This window comes from Ranitomeya imitator, chromosome 2 (genome assembly GCF_032444005.1).
Source record: "Ranitomeya imitator isolate aRanImi1 chromosome 2, aRanImi1.pri, whole genome shotgun sequence".
Lineage (NCBI taxonomy): Eukaryota > Metazoa > Chordata > Amphibia > Anura > Dendrobatidae > Ranitomeya > Ranitomeya imitator.
This window is the reverse complement of record NC_091283.1, coordinates 631,981,505-632,001,649: the sequence shown is the minus strand read 5'-3', so window position 1 is coordinate 632,001,649 and position 20,145 is coordinate 631,981,505. Positions and strand designations below refer to the sequence as shown.

Genomic DNA, 20,145 nt, shown 5'->3' with positions numbered 1-20,145 from the left:
GGAGATGTAACTTTTTTCCTCTTGAGGATTGTTTTGTATTGCCTTTGTATGGTGTCGTAGGCATTCCTCAGACCCAGATGGTTGGGGTCTGTTTCTTGTTTGAAGCTGTTCTCAGGGTCGTATGGCTTTACATTCTCTGTCGAACCAACCATTGGCCTGTTTTTCTTTTGACCTTTTATTATTGAATTTTTTAAGGTTGGACAATTCGGCCATGGTGTAGAATATATCGTTGAGGTCTTTTGTAGCTTGGTTCACTCCTTCTGGGTTAGGCTTGTACTCGTAGTTGTAGAAGTGGTGGAGCATCTCCTGTATTCTGGGTCTGCAGGGAGCCTCTTGATATTTTATTGCCGACATCTTGGGCTATTTATAGGATGGAGGCAGGTTGAAGAGGCCGCTCTGCTGAGGCTTTTGTGCCGATGGTTTCTCTGTAGATTTTGTGTACAGAAGTTGGCTGTGATCTGGCAGGTGCGTTTGTGGTGCGACTATGAAGCTGCCAATATTTTCCATGTCCATATCTGTAATGGCGTAGTCTACTACACTCCTTCCTACATGGGAGTTTAATGTGTATCTTCCTAGGGAGTCTCCCTTGGTGCGACCAATAAGAATATGAAGTCCTAAACTTCTACATAGGTTCAAGATCTTTTTGCCACTTTTGTTGACTGTACTGTCGTAGCTGTTTCTCTCCATATGTATTGAGTCATGGCTGTCAGTCTCTGCTCCAAGAATGTGTTTCCATGCTAGGTCAGAAAGTCTTTTTCTCTCCCAGTCCTTGCGTTGAGTTCTCCGATGATGAGAACTTTGCCCAGGGCCTGAAAATGGGCAGCTTCTCCTTGTAAGATCTCAAAGCTCTCTGGATTGAAGTAGGGTGACTCTGGTGGTGGTATATAGATAGCGTAGACATAAAAATCGGACTGAGCGGTGAGGTTGGAGCTGCTGATTTTAAACCTTATGTGGCTGTCTCCTCTCTTCACCGGTGTGATGTACTGGTGGAGCTCTTCTTTATGCCAGATCAATATTCCTCCTGAGCAGCGGCCCTGTTTAATGTTCTTATTTTTTAGGGCAGGGACACAGATTTCCCTGTATCCGATGGGAACCTGGGATTCATTTTTGGCCCTGGTGCATGTTTCTAGGAGAATCTGAATGTCTATGTTTTTCAGTTTTTGTATAAAATCTGGGTCATTTGTTTTACATCCAAACACCGAGGTGTTCAGGCCTTGGATGTTCAGGCCTTGGCTGTTCCAGCTGCTAATTTTAAGTGAAGTCATTTTTTTTTTATATCACTTGTGTGTATACCTTGTAATGAGTGTGGCTGTGTAGGACACATCGGATCTCTGACTGGTTTGGTAATGATGTTCCATCCAGTCACATTAGTTTCCTGCACAATGTGTTGAGCAGAGTCCTTATCTCCTCCATGTCTCTGCTCTGTATATCTCTGCTCTGGATGCCTGTTATGTATGTCTGTGTGAGGTCGGTGGTCTACTCCTCTGATGGTCAGATTTTGGGTGAGGGTGTTTGTTTCCAGGTTCCTTAGATATAGTTGTGGCTTCCTGCCTTTGCATTGTTGAGGGTCTTTTCATGAGATTGTGGTTGGTGTTGGATCCAGGCCTAGGGTCCCTGTTTAGCACAATGTCCTTCAGCTTTGGCCAGAAGGCTGACCCTTAGTTTATTCAGGTGCTTGCTGTCAAATAGGTATTGGTGACTTATGGAGGAGTGTTGTGCTAGAATCACTCCTGGCAGATTTCATTCTTGCAGTTAGGTCCGTGTTGATGTTCTGGATGGTGTGGCTGGATATATCCTTTCTTGGGAGCAGAGATGACAGAATGATTTTGCTGTCAGGGAATTTTAGTTGTGCCGTCCTTGCTAGTTGGGTCCTGAGATCTGCTGGTGCTGGTCTGGCAGATTGTTTGTGCCGGTGTGTATAATGATATGGCTTGGTAAACCGTGGATTATTGATGACTGTTGTCACCTGCTCAATAGTTGCACAGCAGATTTTATTGACCCCTTTTCCTGGGAATAGCCACCGTGCATTCAGGTATTTCCCATTTGAGTCTATTATGAAGACGGTATCAGGACTTTGTAACGTTGTGGATGGGTGATTTTGCTGCTGATGGGGGTCTGTGCTGGAGATTGTGCTGGTAGCAGGTTCTCTTCTGTGGGACTTATTTCTGTGTCCCTTTAATTAGACTGTTTCCTCCATATTGGGGTTATTCAGCCTCTCATCCTCCTGGCCAGTGGAGGTCATGTCCTCTGCACTACTCATATCCACATGGCCCCCTCCTGGCTCAGATGTCCAGGGGTTGGTGTCTGTAACTTTTCTATCTCCTGCCTCAGTCTGGCATTTTCTTGCTGCAGTTCACACATTGCTGCTCTTATTTCCTGTAGCGCAAACCTGTATTCACATTTCAGTTTGTTTGTCTCATTAATTGCTGGGTCATTAGCATTTCTGTCTCCAGTGTTTCTCAGATATTCTTCCTTAGGCTACTTTCACACTTCCGTCTTAATAAAGACGTTGCAATGCGTCGTTCTGTGCAAAAAAAAGGATCCTGCAAAGTTGCCCGCAGGATGCGTTTTTTGCATAGACTTGTATTACCGACACATTGACACACGTTTCATACGTCGTGCACTGGATGCGTCCGTAATTGGCAGACCGTCACAAAAAAAGTTCAATATAACTTTTTTTGTGCGACGCGTCCACCATTTTCGACCACGCATGCGCGGCTGAAACTCCGCCCCCTCCTCCCCGTAACTCATAATGGGCAGCGGATGCGTCTGAAAACAGCATCCGCTGCCCACGTTGTGCACTATTTTGCACAGCGTCCGTCGGGCCGACGGTTTGCGACGGCCCCGTGCCGACGGAAGTGTGAAAGTAGCCTTAAACTGTACAAAGTCTCTTTCTAGTTGAGATAGACAGTCTCAGAGTCTGGGGTGAGGGGTGTGAAGCATTGGGGGCAGTGGTGTCTCTGGAGGTCTCTGTAGTACTGTGTGTGTTGTACTCTGAGTTTGGGCCTGGAGTTTAATATCAGGGTATCTGTCTTCAAATTGCTCCAGATTGTCCTCAGTCCCTTGTACCAGGACGGTGCCATTGTTATACAGAATGATGGTAAGTGAGCTGCACTCATCTTCATGGTTTCTGACTCTGATCTGTCGGCCATTATTGATATCAAACTTGGTTGTATATTTATGTTTGCACAGGGCAGTTTGCCAGGCCAGGAGATATTCTGTGAAGATATTCTGTGAAACACCTTTTCTTTTATCTTCCTCACTAGATGTAAAGTCAGCATAGAGGGTCTCTGGGTTTTCTCTAATTGTGGCAGTTTTTATGGCTTTCTTTGCTTGAATGCTCTTCTGCCCTTCTGACCCCCTGCTGGCTTGGGTCCCCGACCCTCTGCTATCTGCATTTACTTTGTTCTGCTTGTTTTGATCCAAATTTACATTTTCCATATATTACTCTAAAACAATAAAGAGAAAACACTATATACTTTGAAGATCTGGTCGGGCACCATATCCAGGGATAAGACTACTTTGACTCCTTCCCAGCACTGTTGCAGGTGATTGATAGGTCTCTTCTTATGTACACGAGAAGGAAAGACTAGTCTCCGCCCCGGCTATAGATGGTCTAGTTTTCCAAGTATATTTTATACCTGGCAGCAATTGAGCATCCAAGATCTTTCATGCTTCCCGTGGTTTGGGTAGCATGAATTGCTTGACAGGTTCTCTTAACCCCTTAGCGACCGCCGATACGCCTTTTAACGGCGGCCGCTAAGGGTACTTAAACCACAGCGCCGTTAATTAACGGCGCTGTGGAAAAAGTCCATAGCGCCCCCCAGAGGCCGATTTTCTCCGGGGTCTCGGCTGCCGAGGGTAGCCGAGACCCCAGAGAACATGATTCGGGGGGTTTTTAACCCACCCCGCATTTGCGATCGCCGGTAATTAACCGTTTACCGGCGATCGCAAAAAAAAAAAAAAGCGATCTCTTTTTAATTTCTCTGTCCTCCGATGTGATCGCACATCGGAGGGCAGAGAAAAGGGGTTCCAGGTGGCCCCCCAATACTCACCTAGCTCCCCCGATGCTCCTCGTGTCTCCCGGTGGGTGCCGCCATCTTCAAAATGGCGGGCGCATGCGCAGTGCGCCCGCCGGCCGGCACCGGGAGAATCTTTGGGGTCTCGGCTGCCGGGGGTAGCCGAGACCCCAAAGAGCACGATCGGGGTCGGTATTACCGACCCCTGTTTTGCGATCGCCGGTAATTAACTGTTTACTTTTTTTTTTTTTTTTGCGGTCGCCGGTAAAGTGTAATTCTCTGTCCTCTGATGTGATCGTACATCAGAGGACAGAGAAATAGGGGGATCCGGGGACCCTAGCATACTCACCTAGGTCCCTGGATCCTCTTGCTGCTCCTCCTGGCCGCCGGCAGCAGAACATGGCGGACGCATGCCCAGTGCGCCCGCCATCTGTCTCCATCTGCCGGCCGGCAGGAGAACAGCAGTTGGGGCTAAAATTAGGGTTAGGTTAGGGGTAGGGTTAGGTTAGGGGTAGGGCTAGGGTTGGGGCTAAATTTAGGGTTAGGGTTGGGGCTAAACTTAGGGTTAGGCTTCTTTCACACTTACGTCGGTACGGGGCCGTCGCAATGCGTCGGCCCGACATACCGACGCACGTTGTGAAAATTGTGCACAACGTGGGCAGCAGCTGTAGTTTTTCAACACATCCGCTGCCCAATCTATGTCCTGGGGAGGAGGGGGCGGAGTTACGGCCACGCATGCGTGGTCAGAAATGGCGGATGCGACGTACGAAAAAACGTTTCATTGAGCTTTTTTTGTGCCGACGCTCCGCCAAAACACAACTGATCCAGTGCACGACGGACGCGACGTGTGGCCATCCGTCACGATCCATCGGCAATACAAGTCTATGGGCAAAAAACGCATCCTGCGGGCACATTTGCAGGATCCGTTTCTTGTCCAAAACAACGGATTGCGACGGAATGCCAAACGACGCAAGTGTGAAAGTAGCCCTAGGGCTAGGGTTGGGGCTAAAGTTAGGGTTAGAGCTGGGATTAGGGTTAGGGTTTGTATTAGGGTTAGGGTTGGCATTAGGGTTGTGATTAGGGGTGTATTGGGATTAGGGTTAGGTTTGAGGTTAGGGTTGAGATTAGGATTAGGGGTGTGTTGGATTTAGGGTTTTGATTAGGGTTATGGTTAGGGTTGACATTAGGGTTGTTTTGGGGTAAGGGTTGTGATTATGGTTAGGGTTAGTGATTAGGATTATGGATGAGGTTGGGGTTAGGGGTGTGTTGGGGTTAGGGTTGGAGCTAGAATTGGGGGGTTTCCACTGTTTAGGTACATCAGGGGGTCTCCAAACACGACAGCCAATTTTGCGCTCAAAAAGTCAAATGGTGCTCCCTCCCTTCTGAGCTCTGCCGTGCGCCCAAACAGTGGGTTACCCCCACATATGGGGCATCAGCGTACTCGGGATAAATTGGACAACAACTTCTGGGGTCCAATTTCTCTTGTTACCCTTGAGAAAATAAAAACTTGGGGGCTACAATATCTTTTTTGTGAAAAAAAAAATATTTTTTATTTTCACGACTCTGCATTCTAAACTTCTGTGAAGCACTTGGGCATTCAAAGTTCTCACCACACATCTAGATAAGTTCCTTGGGGGGTCTAGTTTCCAAAATGGGGTCACTTGTGGGGGGTTACTACAGTTTAGGTACATCAGGGGCTCTGCAATCGCAACATAATGCCCACAGACCATTCTATCAAAGTCTGCATTCCAAAAAGGCGCTCCTTCCCTTCCGAGCTCTGCCGTGCGCCCAAACAGTGGTTTACCGCCACATATGGCGCATCAGCGTACTCGGGATAAATTGGACAACTATTGCAGTCCAATTTCTCCTGTTACCCTTGTGAAAATAAAAACTTGGGGGCTACAATATCTTTTTTGTGGAAAAAAAAATATTTTTTATTTTCACGACTCTGAATGCCCAAGTGCTTCACAGAAGTTTAGAATGCAAAGTTCTCACCACACATCTAGATAAGTTCCTTGGGGGGTCTAGTTTCCAAAATGGGGTCACTTGTGGAGGGTTTCTACTGGTTAGGTACATCAGGGGCTCTGCAAACGCAACATAATACCCGCAGACCATTCTATCAAAGTCTGCATTCCAAAACGGCGCTCCTTCCTTCCAAGCTCTGCCGTGCGCCCAAACAGTGGTTTACCCCCACATATTGGGTATCGACGTACTCAGGAGAAATTGCACAACAACTTTTGTGGTCTAATTTCTCCTGTTACCCTTGTGAAAATAAAAATTTGTGGGCAAAAAGATAATTTTTGTAGAAAAAATGCAATTTTTTTTTTCATGGCTCTACGTTATAAACTTCTGTGAAGCACATGGGGGTTCAAAGTGCTCGCCACACATCTAGATAAGTTCCTTAAGGGGTCTAGTTTCCAAAATGGTGTCACTTGTGGGGGGTTTCCACTGTTTAGGCACATCAGGGGCTCTCCAAACGCGACATGGCGTCCAATCTCAATTCCAGCCAATTCTACATTGAAAAAGTAAAACGGCACTCCTTCTCTTCCAAGCTCTGCGGTGCGCCCCAACAGTTGTTTACCCCCACATATTGGGTATCAGCGTACTCAGGAGAAATTGCACAACAACTTTTGTGGTCTAATTTCTCCTGTTACCCTTGTGAAAACAAGAATTTGTGGGCAAAAAGATCATTTTTGTGTAAACAAAAGCGATTTTTTATTTTCACGGCTCTACGTTATAAACTTCTGTGAAGCACTTGGGGGTTCAAAGTGCTCACCACACATCTAGATAAGTTCCTTAAGGGGTCTAGTTTCCAAAATGGTGTCACTTGTGGGGAGTTTCCACTGTTTAGGTACATCAGGGGCTCTCTAAATGTGACATGGTGTCCGATCTCAATTCCAGCCAATTCTGCATTGAAAAAGTCAAACGGCGCTCCTTCACTTCTAAGTTCTGCGGTGCGCCCTAACAGTGGTTTACCCCCACATATGGGGTATTGGCGTATTCAGGAGAAATTGCATAACAAAATTTATGGTTACATTTCTGTTTTTACACTTGTGAAAATAAAAAAAATGGTTCTGAATTAAGATGTTTGCAAAAAAAAGTTAAATGTTCATTTTTTCCTTCCACATTGTTTCAGTTCCTGTGAAGCACGTAAAGGGTTAATAAACTTCTTGAATGTGGTTTTGAGAACCTTGAGGGGTGTAGTTTTTAGAATGGTGTCACACTTCATTATTTTCTATCATATAGACCCCTCAAAATGACTTCAAATGTGATGTGGTCCCTAAAAAAAAAATGGTGTTGTAAAAATGAGAAATTGCTGGTCAACTTTTAACCCTTATAACTCCCTAACAAAAAAAAAATGTTGTTTCCAAAATTGTGCTGATGTAAAGTAGACATGTGGGAAATGTTATTTATTAACTATTTTTTATGACATATCTCTCTGATTTAAGGGCATAAAAATACAAAGTTTGAAAATTGCAAAATTTTAAAAATTTTCGCCATATTTCCGTTTTTTTCATAAATAATCGCAAGTAATATCGAAGAAATGTTACCACTAACATGAAGTACAATATGTCACGAAAAAACAGTCTCAGAATCAGCGGGATCCGTTGAAGCGTTCCAGAGTTATAACCTCATAAAGTGACAGTGGTCAGAATTGCAAAAATTGGCCTGGTCATTAAGTACCAAATTGGCTCTGTCACTAAGGGGTTAAACCTGCATAGCAAAAAAAACACCAAAAAAAAAACAAAACACCAAAACAAAAATGGCCCTCAGCAGGAACAGGGTAAAATGGCCTTGTCTTGAACTGGTTAACAAGCTCACTATACTTAATTTCTTTTTCTACATTTTGGTTTATCAGTTAGTTTTTTTTTTTTACCATTTACTAAATTTCAAAAGTTATGGCTTCAAGATAAAAAATAAAAAAAAACAATAAAAAAAATTAAAAACGTATTCCCAAATGAATATTCTAGCTTTATGGAGCACTGTGTATGTGAAATCCAAATACAAATGTCACATTGTACCTTGGGTTGTCATATTGCATACAAGGCAATTATGAATAACATGCACAATATGATTTATTGCCAATTATGAAAGTTATAAACAGCAGGAAATTATATGGTGTTGATTCACTGCTACAGGTAAGAATACACGTTACAATAAACCCTATCGTAACATGTATTACCAGTAGCAACGAGTCAACGTACGTTATTCTGCTCAATAACAATGAGCAAAATTAAGTTTGGTCTTATGGTTCGGACCTCCACAACAGTTATGGTCTCATGTGGCTCCTTGAGAAAATTAATTGCCCATCACCGATTAAGCAATTAAACAATTACTTACTACGACTTAATTGGACTAAGCCGTTCACTCATTGTACCAATTTCTTTCCATTCACATGGTGTTTTCTCTTGACCACCAGGACAAACAGAGGTGCATTAGGTACTGGGTAAATTAATTTAAAACAGACAGAACTAGTGAAATACGCACTTTCTCTAACTGCTGAATTAAACCTATACCGTAAAATAAAAAACAAAAAGGCAATATTTAACCCTTTAGTGGACAGAGCAATTTTCAAACTGTTAACAAATATCATTTATTTTATACAATTAAGAACAAACATTATACCCACGCACCCATCTTGTTTCTCTCAGTGTTCAAATTTTGTATATATAAAAAAAAAAGCACAAAAGTAAAGTTCACACTTTTTTTGCTTTAATATACTATTTTGGAGCAATAGTGCAGTGTATAAACATTCAGACTATTAAGCCTTTTTCTTCATCTTTGTGGTTTCAGTCTGTATGCTATGCATGAGGCCATAGTCTTCATCCATCTTTACATCCTCCTTCACTTTTCTCACTTTGTCTCCGGACTCAGGACTCGCACATTACTTCTCATTCCTCAATTAGCACAAAATGTTTCCTGCCCAGAGGGAAACCCCAGTGCTATCATTAACACATCAATACTTTCCTATGGTCTAATCCACTTATAATGATTAACACATCAGCATTTTCTCATCCTATCTTCTAGTAACAAAAGACTTTCACAAATTTGTTTACTGCAAGTGTTCTCAAATGGCAGCCAAATTCATAATAATTTCATGAAAAAATGCAACACAAATTATACACATTCCAGAAAGCAAGCAATGACCCCTTCACAGGAGGTCAGAAGCTTGGAGATCTCATCTGTGTACATGTACATATGCTGAGCGTCACCGGCTATGGCTGGGGAAGTGGACGAGGGAAGGAGAATTATTTTCATTTTCATGGTTACGCCTTGAGATTGATCCTTGCACACTAGAGACTCTGCTTAGGCTCTTTAACTAGATTACATACATTAGTGTCCGCGAGGCATCTTGTAAGTGCTAGGAGGCAAGGTGGTGCGTGAAGGCAGCACAATTAAATTACTTCTAAAAACAGACAAAATGACACATCCAAGAAGCAGGAAGGAAGCTCAAGAAAATATTTTATTACAAAACAGGAAAAAAACTAAACAAAACAAAAAAAACACACCACAAAGCTGATATTTAGAGCTGCGGCGATGTCTACTACGGGAACATGCATTTATCAGAAGCATCAACTATGCCCTGAAAAAGTGCACATTTCTCATTTAGCCCTTGGTGGGGGCAGGACTTTTCCAGCCAAACACTGATACAGACACACAATCTAAAGGCCCCGTCACACTTAGCGACGCTAAAGCGATCCCGACAACGATACGACCTGTCAGGGATCGTTGCTGCGTCGCTATGTGGTCGCTGGTGAGATGTCAAAGTGTGAGATCTCCCCAACGACGCAGCAGCGATGCGGCGACCTGTACAACGATGTCACATGGCAGCTATTTCATGACGATTAACAGACCTCAATGAGGGACGTCCTGTCATGAGGTCGTTGGTAAGGTGTCAAACACAGATGTGTGCTACCCAGCGGGACCTCAACGATCAAAAAAAGGTCCAGGCCATTCCGACACGACCAGCGATCTCACAGCAGGGGCCTGATCGCTGCTACGTGTCACACATAGCGAGATCGCTACTGAGGTCGCTGTTGCATCACAAGACTTGTGACTCAGCAGCGATCTCGCTTTGTGTGACAGGGGCTTAACATTATCTATACAGAGAGATTAAAGGAGCACTCCTATAAAGTTGTTTTTCACTAAATCTGGGCATTTTTTTAAGTAGTGTGAGTATTAATATACTCACTTACCGCTGCCTTCGAAGAGGAGCAGAGCGGTGGTGGATCCTGGGGAGAAGACAGCAATCGGCGAGATTCTTAAACACATGCACTCCACTACATGCACATATACACAGACTCAGTAAAGAAAATACTTCTTGGGAGGGCTTCTTTAATTATAGGAGCTGGTTAGTCAGAACCTGACTCATTTGAACTTGGTGGAGTACTTGCCATCTCTTCATCTTCTGATGCCTGAAAAAAGAAAAAAAATTGAACAAGATGTTATCCCCTCCCCCCAAAAAAAACACAGTCCATTAGTGGTTGAACAGAGCGAGGTTGTGAGAGTACCTTTTTACGTGTGCTTTCATCAGAAGAGCTTTCATCACTGGACACAAATTCCTTGCTTTTAACTGTATTGGTCTTAACTGGAGTTCTTGCAGGAGAAGCGGCTTTCGTTGATTTCCTCTTCTCAGCCTTTACTGCAGCCTTTTTCTCAGTTTTTGTCTTCTTGTCCCTGTAAAAAAGCAAACAGTGAGAAGGAAACTTGAAGTCAACACCAAGGTGACTTATCATAGGTGACCCATGAATGGCATGCATTCTCACTTTTTGGGTGCATCAGACGGAGCATTCTCATTATATTCTTTCATGGCTTTCTCGTAGTCACGCTTGGCTTCCTCTGCTTTACGATCCCATTCCTGGAAAAACATACAGCATTAATAGCAAACTGTCCCCCCTAAGCACCATTAGGGGTGCCAGTTTGAATCCAGTAAAATCTGGCTTTTTACCTAGATCAAGGCTTCCTTACCTCCTTTTTATCCTTGCCCATGCCTTTCCATATCTCTCCTGCTTTTTTGGACAGGTCAGTGATACTGATTCCGGGATTCTCACTCTTTATCTTCTCACGACTAGCATTCAGCCACAACATGTACGCAGACATTGGGCGTTTGGGTGCTGCAGGATCTTTGACTTTTTTACCCTGTAAGTGACAAACAAAAATTGATAAACTCAACTAACCCAAATATCAAACAAAAAAAAAAAAAAGATCTCCCTTCTCTCCAGCACTTGTTGGGACAATTTTCTATACTTTCTTAAAAAAAAAAAAAAAATTACATGTTGCAGGAGAACAGAGTATATGGCTTGATATTAAAGCATTGACGTGTAGATGTAGGTATTTGGATAAATGGGCACTACATTTACAGTACGGCGTTTTTTTTTGCCCCCCGCATAAAAGGACATTGGAGGCATATCGCTAGGATAGTCATACGACAATAGAAAGGAGCTGTTCTCTGGAGACTGCAGTTAAAACCTGTCCCCCCTCAGTGCATGTTTAATCTGCAGGTAAATAGAGTTCCAATGCGGCCCGGTTGCTTTATTGAAAGTGTAGCTAGTGGGAGAAAATAAACTTTATTCCCCCTGGGAGTTGCCGGCTTTCAGTCATGGGGTAGGTGCAGTGCAGGGAGCAATTACAGTTATCACTAAGTATACAGTAAGTAGCAGTTGTAAGCAAACCCCGGCACTTTGACAACTTGCGAAGCAGTGCATTAGTGCAGAGCCAGCAGTCAATAAAAATGCCAAGGTGTGCATTCAGATAAAGATGAACTAATCAGAACTGCAAAGTCCGGGGTTCATACTGGACATGGTGTCCGGTGCTAAACTCTGAATTTTTCCCAGTTGGGGAAAGAGACACGGAGAGAGACCAGACACGGAGAGAGACCAGACACGGAAGTACCCATTGATTTCGATTGGGTTCAGGTTCAAGTAGAGATCTGGTAGCCAAGCTGAACTTTGTTCCAAAAGAATTTCTTGGGTTTTCCAAACTTTTTAACTGGGGAGGGTAGATCAGGGGAGGGGGAAGGGAGGGAAAGGGAGGGATATGAGTGTAGGGAAAGTACCCCTATAAAAATACTTAATTTCGGTTGAACATGAACTTCCACTAATCCGCTCATCCCTACATATAGCCGCAATTCATAGTATTCTGAGCTATGACTCTGCACACCCGCTGACAGTAAGCCGATGGCTCATGGGAAAATAAGCTAATTTTCTCCCAGTAAGCACACTTTCAGTAAAGCAACCGGGAAGCATTGTAACACTATACACACACTGTAACACCTACAGATTAACCCAATTACTGCAGATACAGAGCATTTTCTGGGGCGGCAGGTACACTAAATTTCTATTTGGCCACATGGTTGACCTTTAAAGGCAACTAGCAATGAAATGGCACGCTGCTTTCCTAGTGCGGCTGCCACTTTTTTTTTAGGAATCTGTGGGGGGTCAAAGCGGTCAGACCCACGCTGATGTGGCACTGATGGCCTATCCTAAAACAAGACACAACTGCCTATTACCTTACTACAATCTAGGACATGAGAATTAGAACACAGCTTTAAGTGTTACCTCTGCTTTTTTCCTTGGCTTCTTTTCTTTAACGATTTTTGGCTTCTTGGCTTTTTTCTTCTTTTCTTTTTCTCCCTCATCGTCATCACTTCCAGCACTTGACGAACTAGCAGAGGGATTACTATCAAATCTGCAACAGAGGATACAAGTATGAAAGTAAAGTTGATTATGAACTTACCAAGCAAAGATGAAGGCCAGACTTGATGTATGGTACTTACTCTTCTGCAACTTCATCTTCTTCTTCTCCAGGATTAAACGACTCATCTGCAAGAAAGCAAATGCAGCAAATTTAAAGTAGAGGCCTAAAAAGCATATCCTACATACAGCAGCGGCCGACTTTATACCACTGATCCTAAGCAATACATAGGAATAATGTAGACGAAGATAACAAGGACAATCACAATGGAAACAAGAAAACTGTGCTATTGCATCAATCCTGCCAGGCCTCCCAATGAAACTGCTGCAGTTTCAGGGATCGGTTCTTCAATCCCAGAACATAGACATGTGCAATAGCAAATAACCACTGCACTACAGCATAGGGAAGAGATGAAATGAAGGGTCACCACCTCATACAAATGAGAGATCATGTGAACAGGGTTCTTAGCTTCTGAAGAGTCAGTCTAGTAGATAACAGAGCAGCTGCGTCCTCAGAAATGTCACAGTTCAGATGAAATATAGTGAATAAATCCAAATGACAGGGTATCTTTGCCAATAAGAACGGAAGATAGCATAGATCCACAATACTGAATCAACAATTAAAACTTTATTATACTCACAAAAAGTATTTAAAAACAGTTCTTTATGTCATAAAAACAAAAGCATGCAGCTAGGGTTTCGCCCTACAATTAAAAGCTTCTTCAGGGGCAGGAAAATCTTTGGTCGGACTGAACACAATGTGTAATGGGGTGGCTGTCATTTCAAGGACATTTACAATATTCCAAGTCTGCTACGATTTAGGCTGTGTGCACACGTTGCAGTTTTTCCCTATAAAAACGCTATAAAACCGCAAAAAAAAAAAAACGTATACAATAAGCATCCCATCATTTAGGATGAATTCCGCATGTTTTGTGCACATGATGCGTTTTTTTTCCGCGAAAAAAACGCATCGCGGTAAAAACCGCAGCATGTTCATTAATTTTGCGGGGTTTTTTTTGCGGATTTCCCACTACAAAATGCATTGGGAAATGTCCGGAAAATAACGCCGCAAAACCGCATGCAGATTTCTTGCGGATTTCTTGCAGAAAATGTCCAGTTTTTCTCAGGAATTTTCTGCGAGAAATCCTGAACGTGTGCACATAGCCTTACTCTACAACTGGCTACAGAGAAGTTTTTGCTGCTTTTACATATCAGTAAAAAGCAATGCAAAACAGAGCAAATACTCAGAAACAAAGCAGCCAGAGGATTACTGACATATACCAATTTACTCAATTAAAAAAATTTTTTTTTTTTACAAAGGGGTGTACATTTAAGGGTGGTTTCACACTTGCGTTTTTGTCTGCAGCGTTTTTTTTCAAAAAAACGCATGCGTTTTTTTTTCCTATCTTTAACATTGAAAACGCATGCGTTTTTTTGTGTACGCGTTTGGTCGCGTTTTTTGACGCATGCGTTTTTTTACTGCATGCGTTCATTTTCTGAAATGCTACTTGTAGTATTTTTAGAAGCGTTTTTTGGACCAAAAAAAAACGCATGCGTTTTCATGCGTTTTTTTGGGGTCAAAAAATACATTGGAGTCAATGGGGACGCATGCGTTTTTTGGTGCATGCGTTTTTTGCGGTAAAAAACGCATGCGTTTTTTTATTAAAAAACCAGAAAACACACTGATATGCCACCCCCCAGCATAAAGGTGATAAAGGGAACCTAACCCTACCCCTAACCCTACCCCTAACCCTAAGGGATCCTAACCCTAACCCTACCCCTACCCCTAACCCTAAGGGATCCTAACCCTAACCCTAATCCCTTTATGGTTAGGGTTAGGGGTAGGGTTAGGGGTAAGGTTAGGGTTAGGATCCCTTAGGGTTAGGGTTAGGGGTAGGGTTAGGGGTAGGTTAGGGTTAGGGGTAGGGTTAGGATCCCTTAGGGTTAGGGTTAGGGGTAGGGTTAGGGGTAGGGTTAGGGGTAGGGTTAGGATCCCTTAGGGTTAGGGTTAGGGGTAGGGTTAGGGGTAGGGTTAGGGTTAGGGTTAGGATCCCTTAGGGTTAGGGGTAGGGTTAGGGGTAGGATCCCTTTAGGGTTAGGGTTATGATCCCTAACCCTACCCCTAACCCTAACCCTAACTATTTCTGTTTATAGTGGGTTTTTTACTTTATTTTGATGATTGGCAGTTGTCACACATTTTTCTGCATGCGTTTAAAAAACGCAAACGCATGAAAAAACGCATGTAAACGCGGTAAAACGCCACGTTTTTTTCACCACATGCAAAAACGCATGCGTCAAAAAAACGCAGCGTTTACACGCGTTTACATGCGTTTTTTCACCATGCGTTTTTTTGCGTTTTTTACCGCAAAAACGCACCCGAAAAAACGCCAATGTGAAACCAGCCTTAGAAGTCTTTTCCAACACATGGCTGCATAGGATTTCTGACTAGTTCCCTGAAATGTGTGCCAAATTCATTGTGGGGCGTGTGCATCTTGTGTGGAATCAAGGGATTCCTGACCAGGACAAATTTTACAATTCTGACCAGTGTCGCTTTATGAGGTAGTCACTTGCTTGAACTTATCCCACCGATTCCGAGATGGTTTTTTTTCGTGACATATTTTAGTTCATGATAGTGGGAAAATTTCTTTGATATGAATTTTTGGAACGAGGAAGGAAAAAATGTAAACATTTAACTTTTTTTTTCACAAAAATGTTACTTTAGACCCCAATTTTTTTTTTATACTCACAGGGGTAACAAAAAATAGACACTAAAAATTGTTGTGCAATTTCTTCTGAGCATGCGGATACCCCATATGTGGGGGAAAACTGTTTGGCCGCAGAAAGGAAGGAGTGACGATTTGGAGCGCAGACTTTGATGGAACTGTGTGCAGGTGTCATGTCGTGTTTGGAGAGCCCCTGATGTGCCTAAACAGTGGATAAAACCACAAGTGACCCCCATTTTGGAAAATTGACCCCTCAAGGAATTTATCTAGACGTGTGGTGAGCACCTTGAACCCCCAGGTGCTTCGCAGAATTTTACCACGTTGATCTGTGAAAATGAAATTATTTTTTCCCCACAAAACTGTTGTTTTAGCCTTCATTGATAGCAGGAGAAAATGGACCCCCAAATTTCTCCCGTGTACAACGATACCTCATATGTGGTCAAAAAACACTTTTGACAGTGCAAAGTTCAGAAGGGAAGAATTGGAGCTCAGATTTTACCGAAATGGTTTCAGGATACCATGTCACACTGGCAGAGAATCTGAGGTGCTAGAAGACCAGAACCCCCCCCATATATGACATCATTTTACCAACTACATGAATTCATCTAGGGGTGAAGTGATCATATTGACGCCACATGTGCCTCACAGATTTTTATACTATTGGGCGTTGAATAAAGAGTAATTACATTTTTGCCAGTTTTTAATTTTTCTAAGGGCTAATAGCAAAAAATGGACCTCTCAATTTGTTGTAAAAAATTCTCCAGAGTGCACAACAAGCAAGTGCCTAGACTAGGAACGACTCCGAGTGTCCATTCATCTATGCAGTATAACACTGTCATTGCCATTAAGTGGGGCACTAGTTTGGGCAAATTATCCTCAAAGGTCTAGAATTTAATAGCTCTACTGCAGCGAATACGCTGAACCCATTCCTAGCGCGGCAATCCTTTTTCATATGTGAATCATTATCAGTACAATATATTTTTATTAATTTTCAGATTTATTTTTTTCCTATTTTTGAAACAAAAATGTTATATACATTTTTTTTTACTTTTTCCCCCACTATGGGAATTTCACCAGCCTGATCTCAGTTATAATCCATTGCAATGCTCCTGCAACTGGCAGTGCTACACTGCACATATTCTGAGGGGTAGGCCGTAGCCTGGTGACCCAGATGTCATCATGGTCACCATGGCAATGATCGGGTCCCAGCAAAGACATCGAGAGGGCGCCGACTGGAGTACAGAGGGGGCTCCCTCCAGCTACATGCCTGCTAAATGCTCTGATCGCAGTATTTAGGGGGTTAAAGTGACAGGAGCAGTACATGCACCCGCCAACATCACGCACACAGACTCTGTACGTTTAAGGTCAGTAGGTACCCGCCGACCAAGACTTACTGAGCATGTCTAAGGTCGGAAAGGGGTTAAGGCCCTCATACACCTTTAAGTCACCCGAACCCACCAATATTGGCAGCAACAGCCAACAGTATAATGAATATGGTGGCCTCCAGACTCTACCATGACAGGTGCCATCAAGAGAGACAAGTGTTGGGTAGTCCATACTTAACCCCTTAAAGGGAAGGTGCCATCAAAAAAATTTTTTCTTCATTAATTGTAAAAATAAAGAATTAATGATTACATTTTCTTAAAAAATATTATCATTTGTTTATAATTTAGTAAAATATGAAAAATAATTTGAAAAGTTTTGGAATTTCCACTTTTCAACACTAGGGGGAGCAGCTGCTGAAATTTCAGAAAAACCTAGTGTACAAATAGCTCACATTACTGCACTGCAGTAATTATGGGCGGAGTCTGCTGAGTGTGTGATGTCTCCTCTCCTCTCCTTATGGGTGTTTGCTAATGGATTAGAGAGGATGATATTCAGGAACCCAGTGAGCAGCCATTTTGTTGGTGACTGCAGAGTAAGGCTGCCGTCACACTATCAGTATTTGGTCAGTATTTTACCTCAGTATTTGTAAGCCAAAACCAGGAGTGGAACAAATAGAGGAAAAGTATAATAGAAACACGTCACCACTTCTGCATTTATCACCCACTCCTGGTTTTGGCTACAAATACTGAGGTAAAATACTGACCAAATACTGCTAGTGTGAAGGCAGCCTTATACTGACAAGTCTATGGTCACCGAGGATGGCAGGCAGCAAAAGGATTCTGGGAGATATGTGGTGGAGGGAGCAGGGTGACAGCAGCACAGAGTATTTCAGGAGAGCAGTGTGCTGGTCTATAGGGGCCCCCTGTTTGGTGCGCGGAGCAGCCAGGGATTGTATATAGAGCGCTGTCTTTTATACACATGGATGGACCGTCTGCTCCACAGAAATCCAGGAAACATTTCTGCGGATTGATGGCCTGGTCTGATCCAGACCCCATTCCCCTCCTCAGATCCTGTCTTCTCCATCCTGTCCATGTGTGAAAGCGAGGCGACAGGCGCAGTCCGGGGTGACGCTGGGAAGGAAATGTAGCCATATAGTAACGATAAAAATGAGACCCCTCTCTTCAGCTGCCTCACCAGCCTTCCCCTGACTGCACCTAACTGGAGGTCATGCTGCCCCCTCTATTACCCCAGACCCGCGTGCAGGTGCTCAGCCAGAACCACCATAGAATGGGTCCGCTTTCTGAAGATAATACTGCCATAGTGTTCTCGCATAATACCGCCATATAGATCACACACAATACTATCAAATAGATCACACAATACTGTCATACAGTTCTCACATAATACCACCATATAGATCACACATAATACCGCCAGTGTTCTCACATACCGCCATATAGATCACACATAATACCGCCAGTGTTCTCACATACCACCATATAGATCACACATAATACCGCCAGTGTTCTCACATACCACCATATAGATCACACATAATACCGCCAGTGTTCTCACATACCACCATATGCTTCTCACATAATACCACCATATAGATCACCCATAATGCCGCCACATAGATCTCACATGTATTGTAAATAAAGACTCGGCCAGAATAAAGTCCTTTATTAATCTTTTTTATACCATACCGAACGCATAATCCTCGACTCCCTCATCTCCCACAACAAAAATAATAAACCACAATGGGGAAAGACACGCAGGGGGGAGAGGAGTGCATAGGAGAGGATTAGATACTGACTGCTGAGCCGTGTATCTAATCCTGTCCTGTGTGATACTGTGCTGTGCCGTGTATCTAATCCTATCTTGTGTGATACTGTACACAGGACAGGATTACCTACACAAGACTAGATTAGCTACACAGGACAGAGGTAGCAGTGGTAGATGGTATATAGAGGCAGGCAGCAGTCGTAGATGGTATATAGAGGCAGGCAGCAGTGGTATATAGGAGCAGGTAGCAGTGGTATATAGGGGCTAGTAGCAGTGGTATATAGGGGCTAGTAGCAGTGGTATATAGGGGCTAGTAGCAGTGGTATATAGGGGCTAGTAGCAGTGGTATATAGGGGCTGGTAGCAGTGGTATATAGTAGCTGGTAGCAGTGGTATATAGTGGCTGGTAGCAGTGGTATATAGTGGCTGGTAGCAGTGGTATATAGTGGCTGGTAGCAGTGGTATATAGTGGCTGGTAGCAGTGGTATATAGGAGCAGGTAGCAGTGGTATATAGGAGCAGGTAGCAGTGGTATATAGGGGCTAGTAGCAGTGGTATATAGGGGCTAGTAGCAGTGGTATATAGGGGCTAGTAGCAGTGGTATATAGGGGCTAGTAGCAGTGGTATATAGGGGCTAGTAGCAGTGGTATATAGGGGCTAGTAGCAGTGGTATATAGGGGCTAGTAGCAGTGGTATATAGGGGCTAGTAGCAGTGGTATATAGGGGCTAGTAGCAGTGGTATATAGGGGCTAGTAGCAGTGGTATATAGGGGCTAGTAGCAGTGGTATATAGGGGCTGGTAGCAGTGGTATATAGGGGCTGGTAACAGTGGTATATAGGAGCAGGTAGCAGTGGTATATAGGGGCTAGTAGCAGTGGTATATAGGAGCAGGTAGCAGTGGTATATAGGGGCTAGTAGCAGTGGTATATAGGAGCAGGTAGCAGTGGTATATAGGGGCTAGTAGCAGTGGTATATAGGGGCTAGTAGCAGTGGTATATAGGAGCAGGTAGCAGTGGTATATAGGGGCAGGTAGCAGTGGTAGATGCATAAGAAAATAAAAACTCTGTACTTACCTTCAGTCCTCTTCCAGGAAGTGCTGAGTCATGTTCAGGGCAGAGCAGTGTGACGATGTCCCTGCTCTGCTCTGAACAGGTCGGCAGTGAGCAGTGATTGCAGCCTGTGCTGTAATACTAAGTACAGGCTGCAATCACAGCTCCTGGCTGCAGATACTCACCTCAGACCCTCGCTCCCAGCAGCAGCTTCTCCCTGGCAGCTCCTGCTATGATCGCACACACTGAGCTGTGTGTGCGATGACAGAGGAAAATAAAAAACAAAATGGCCGCGATCTCCTCTCACAGCTGTGACGTAGCAGCCCAGTGGGCGTGCCCAAGTCACAGCTGAGAGGCAGGAGGAGCGGTCGGAGCCCGACTGTTGGCTCCTATGCCCATGGCTGCCGTAAGTGAGGTGTGCAAGTGTCGTGCCCAGACACTTACACCCACACTAATGAAAATGGCGGCCTCCAGTGGCAAAAGTAAAAATGAATAAATAAAAAAGTATTAAAGTAGTACATTTACTTTTGTATTAAAAATAATTGATTATATA

The 20,145-nt window shown here is 43.6% G+C and overlaps 1 protein-coding gene across 1 annotated transcript in view; it reads right to left on the bottom strand.

Annotated features, from left to right (window-relative positions):
• Nucleotides 1–9,465: 9,465 nt before the first annotated feature.
• SSRP1 (structure specific recognition protein 1) overlaps nt 9,466–20,145 on the bottom strand; it is a 71,929-nt gene continuing 61,249 nt past the window's right edge. The window contains exons 11-16 of the mRNA XM_069752614.1: nt 12,796–12,841; nt 12,578–12,707; nt 10,989–11,159; nt 10,787–10,878; nt 10,532–10,697; nt 9,466–10,435 (exon numbers count right to left, since the gene is read on the bottom strand). Of these exons, the coding sequence (XP_069608715.1) occupies nt 10,373–10,435; nt 10,532–10,697; nt 10,787–10,878; nt 10,989–11,159; nt 12,578–12,707; nt 12,796–12,841 (668 nt within the window). The 3' untranslated portion in view covers nt 9,466–10,372. The remainder of the gene's footprint in view (nt 10,436–10,531; nt 10,698–10,786; nt 10,879–10,988; nt 11,160–12,577; nt 12,708–12,795; nt 12,842–20,145) is intronic.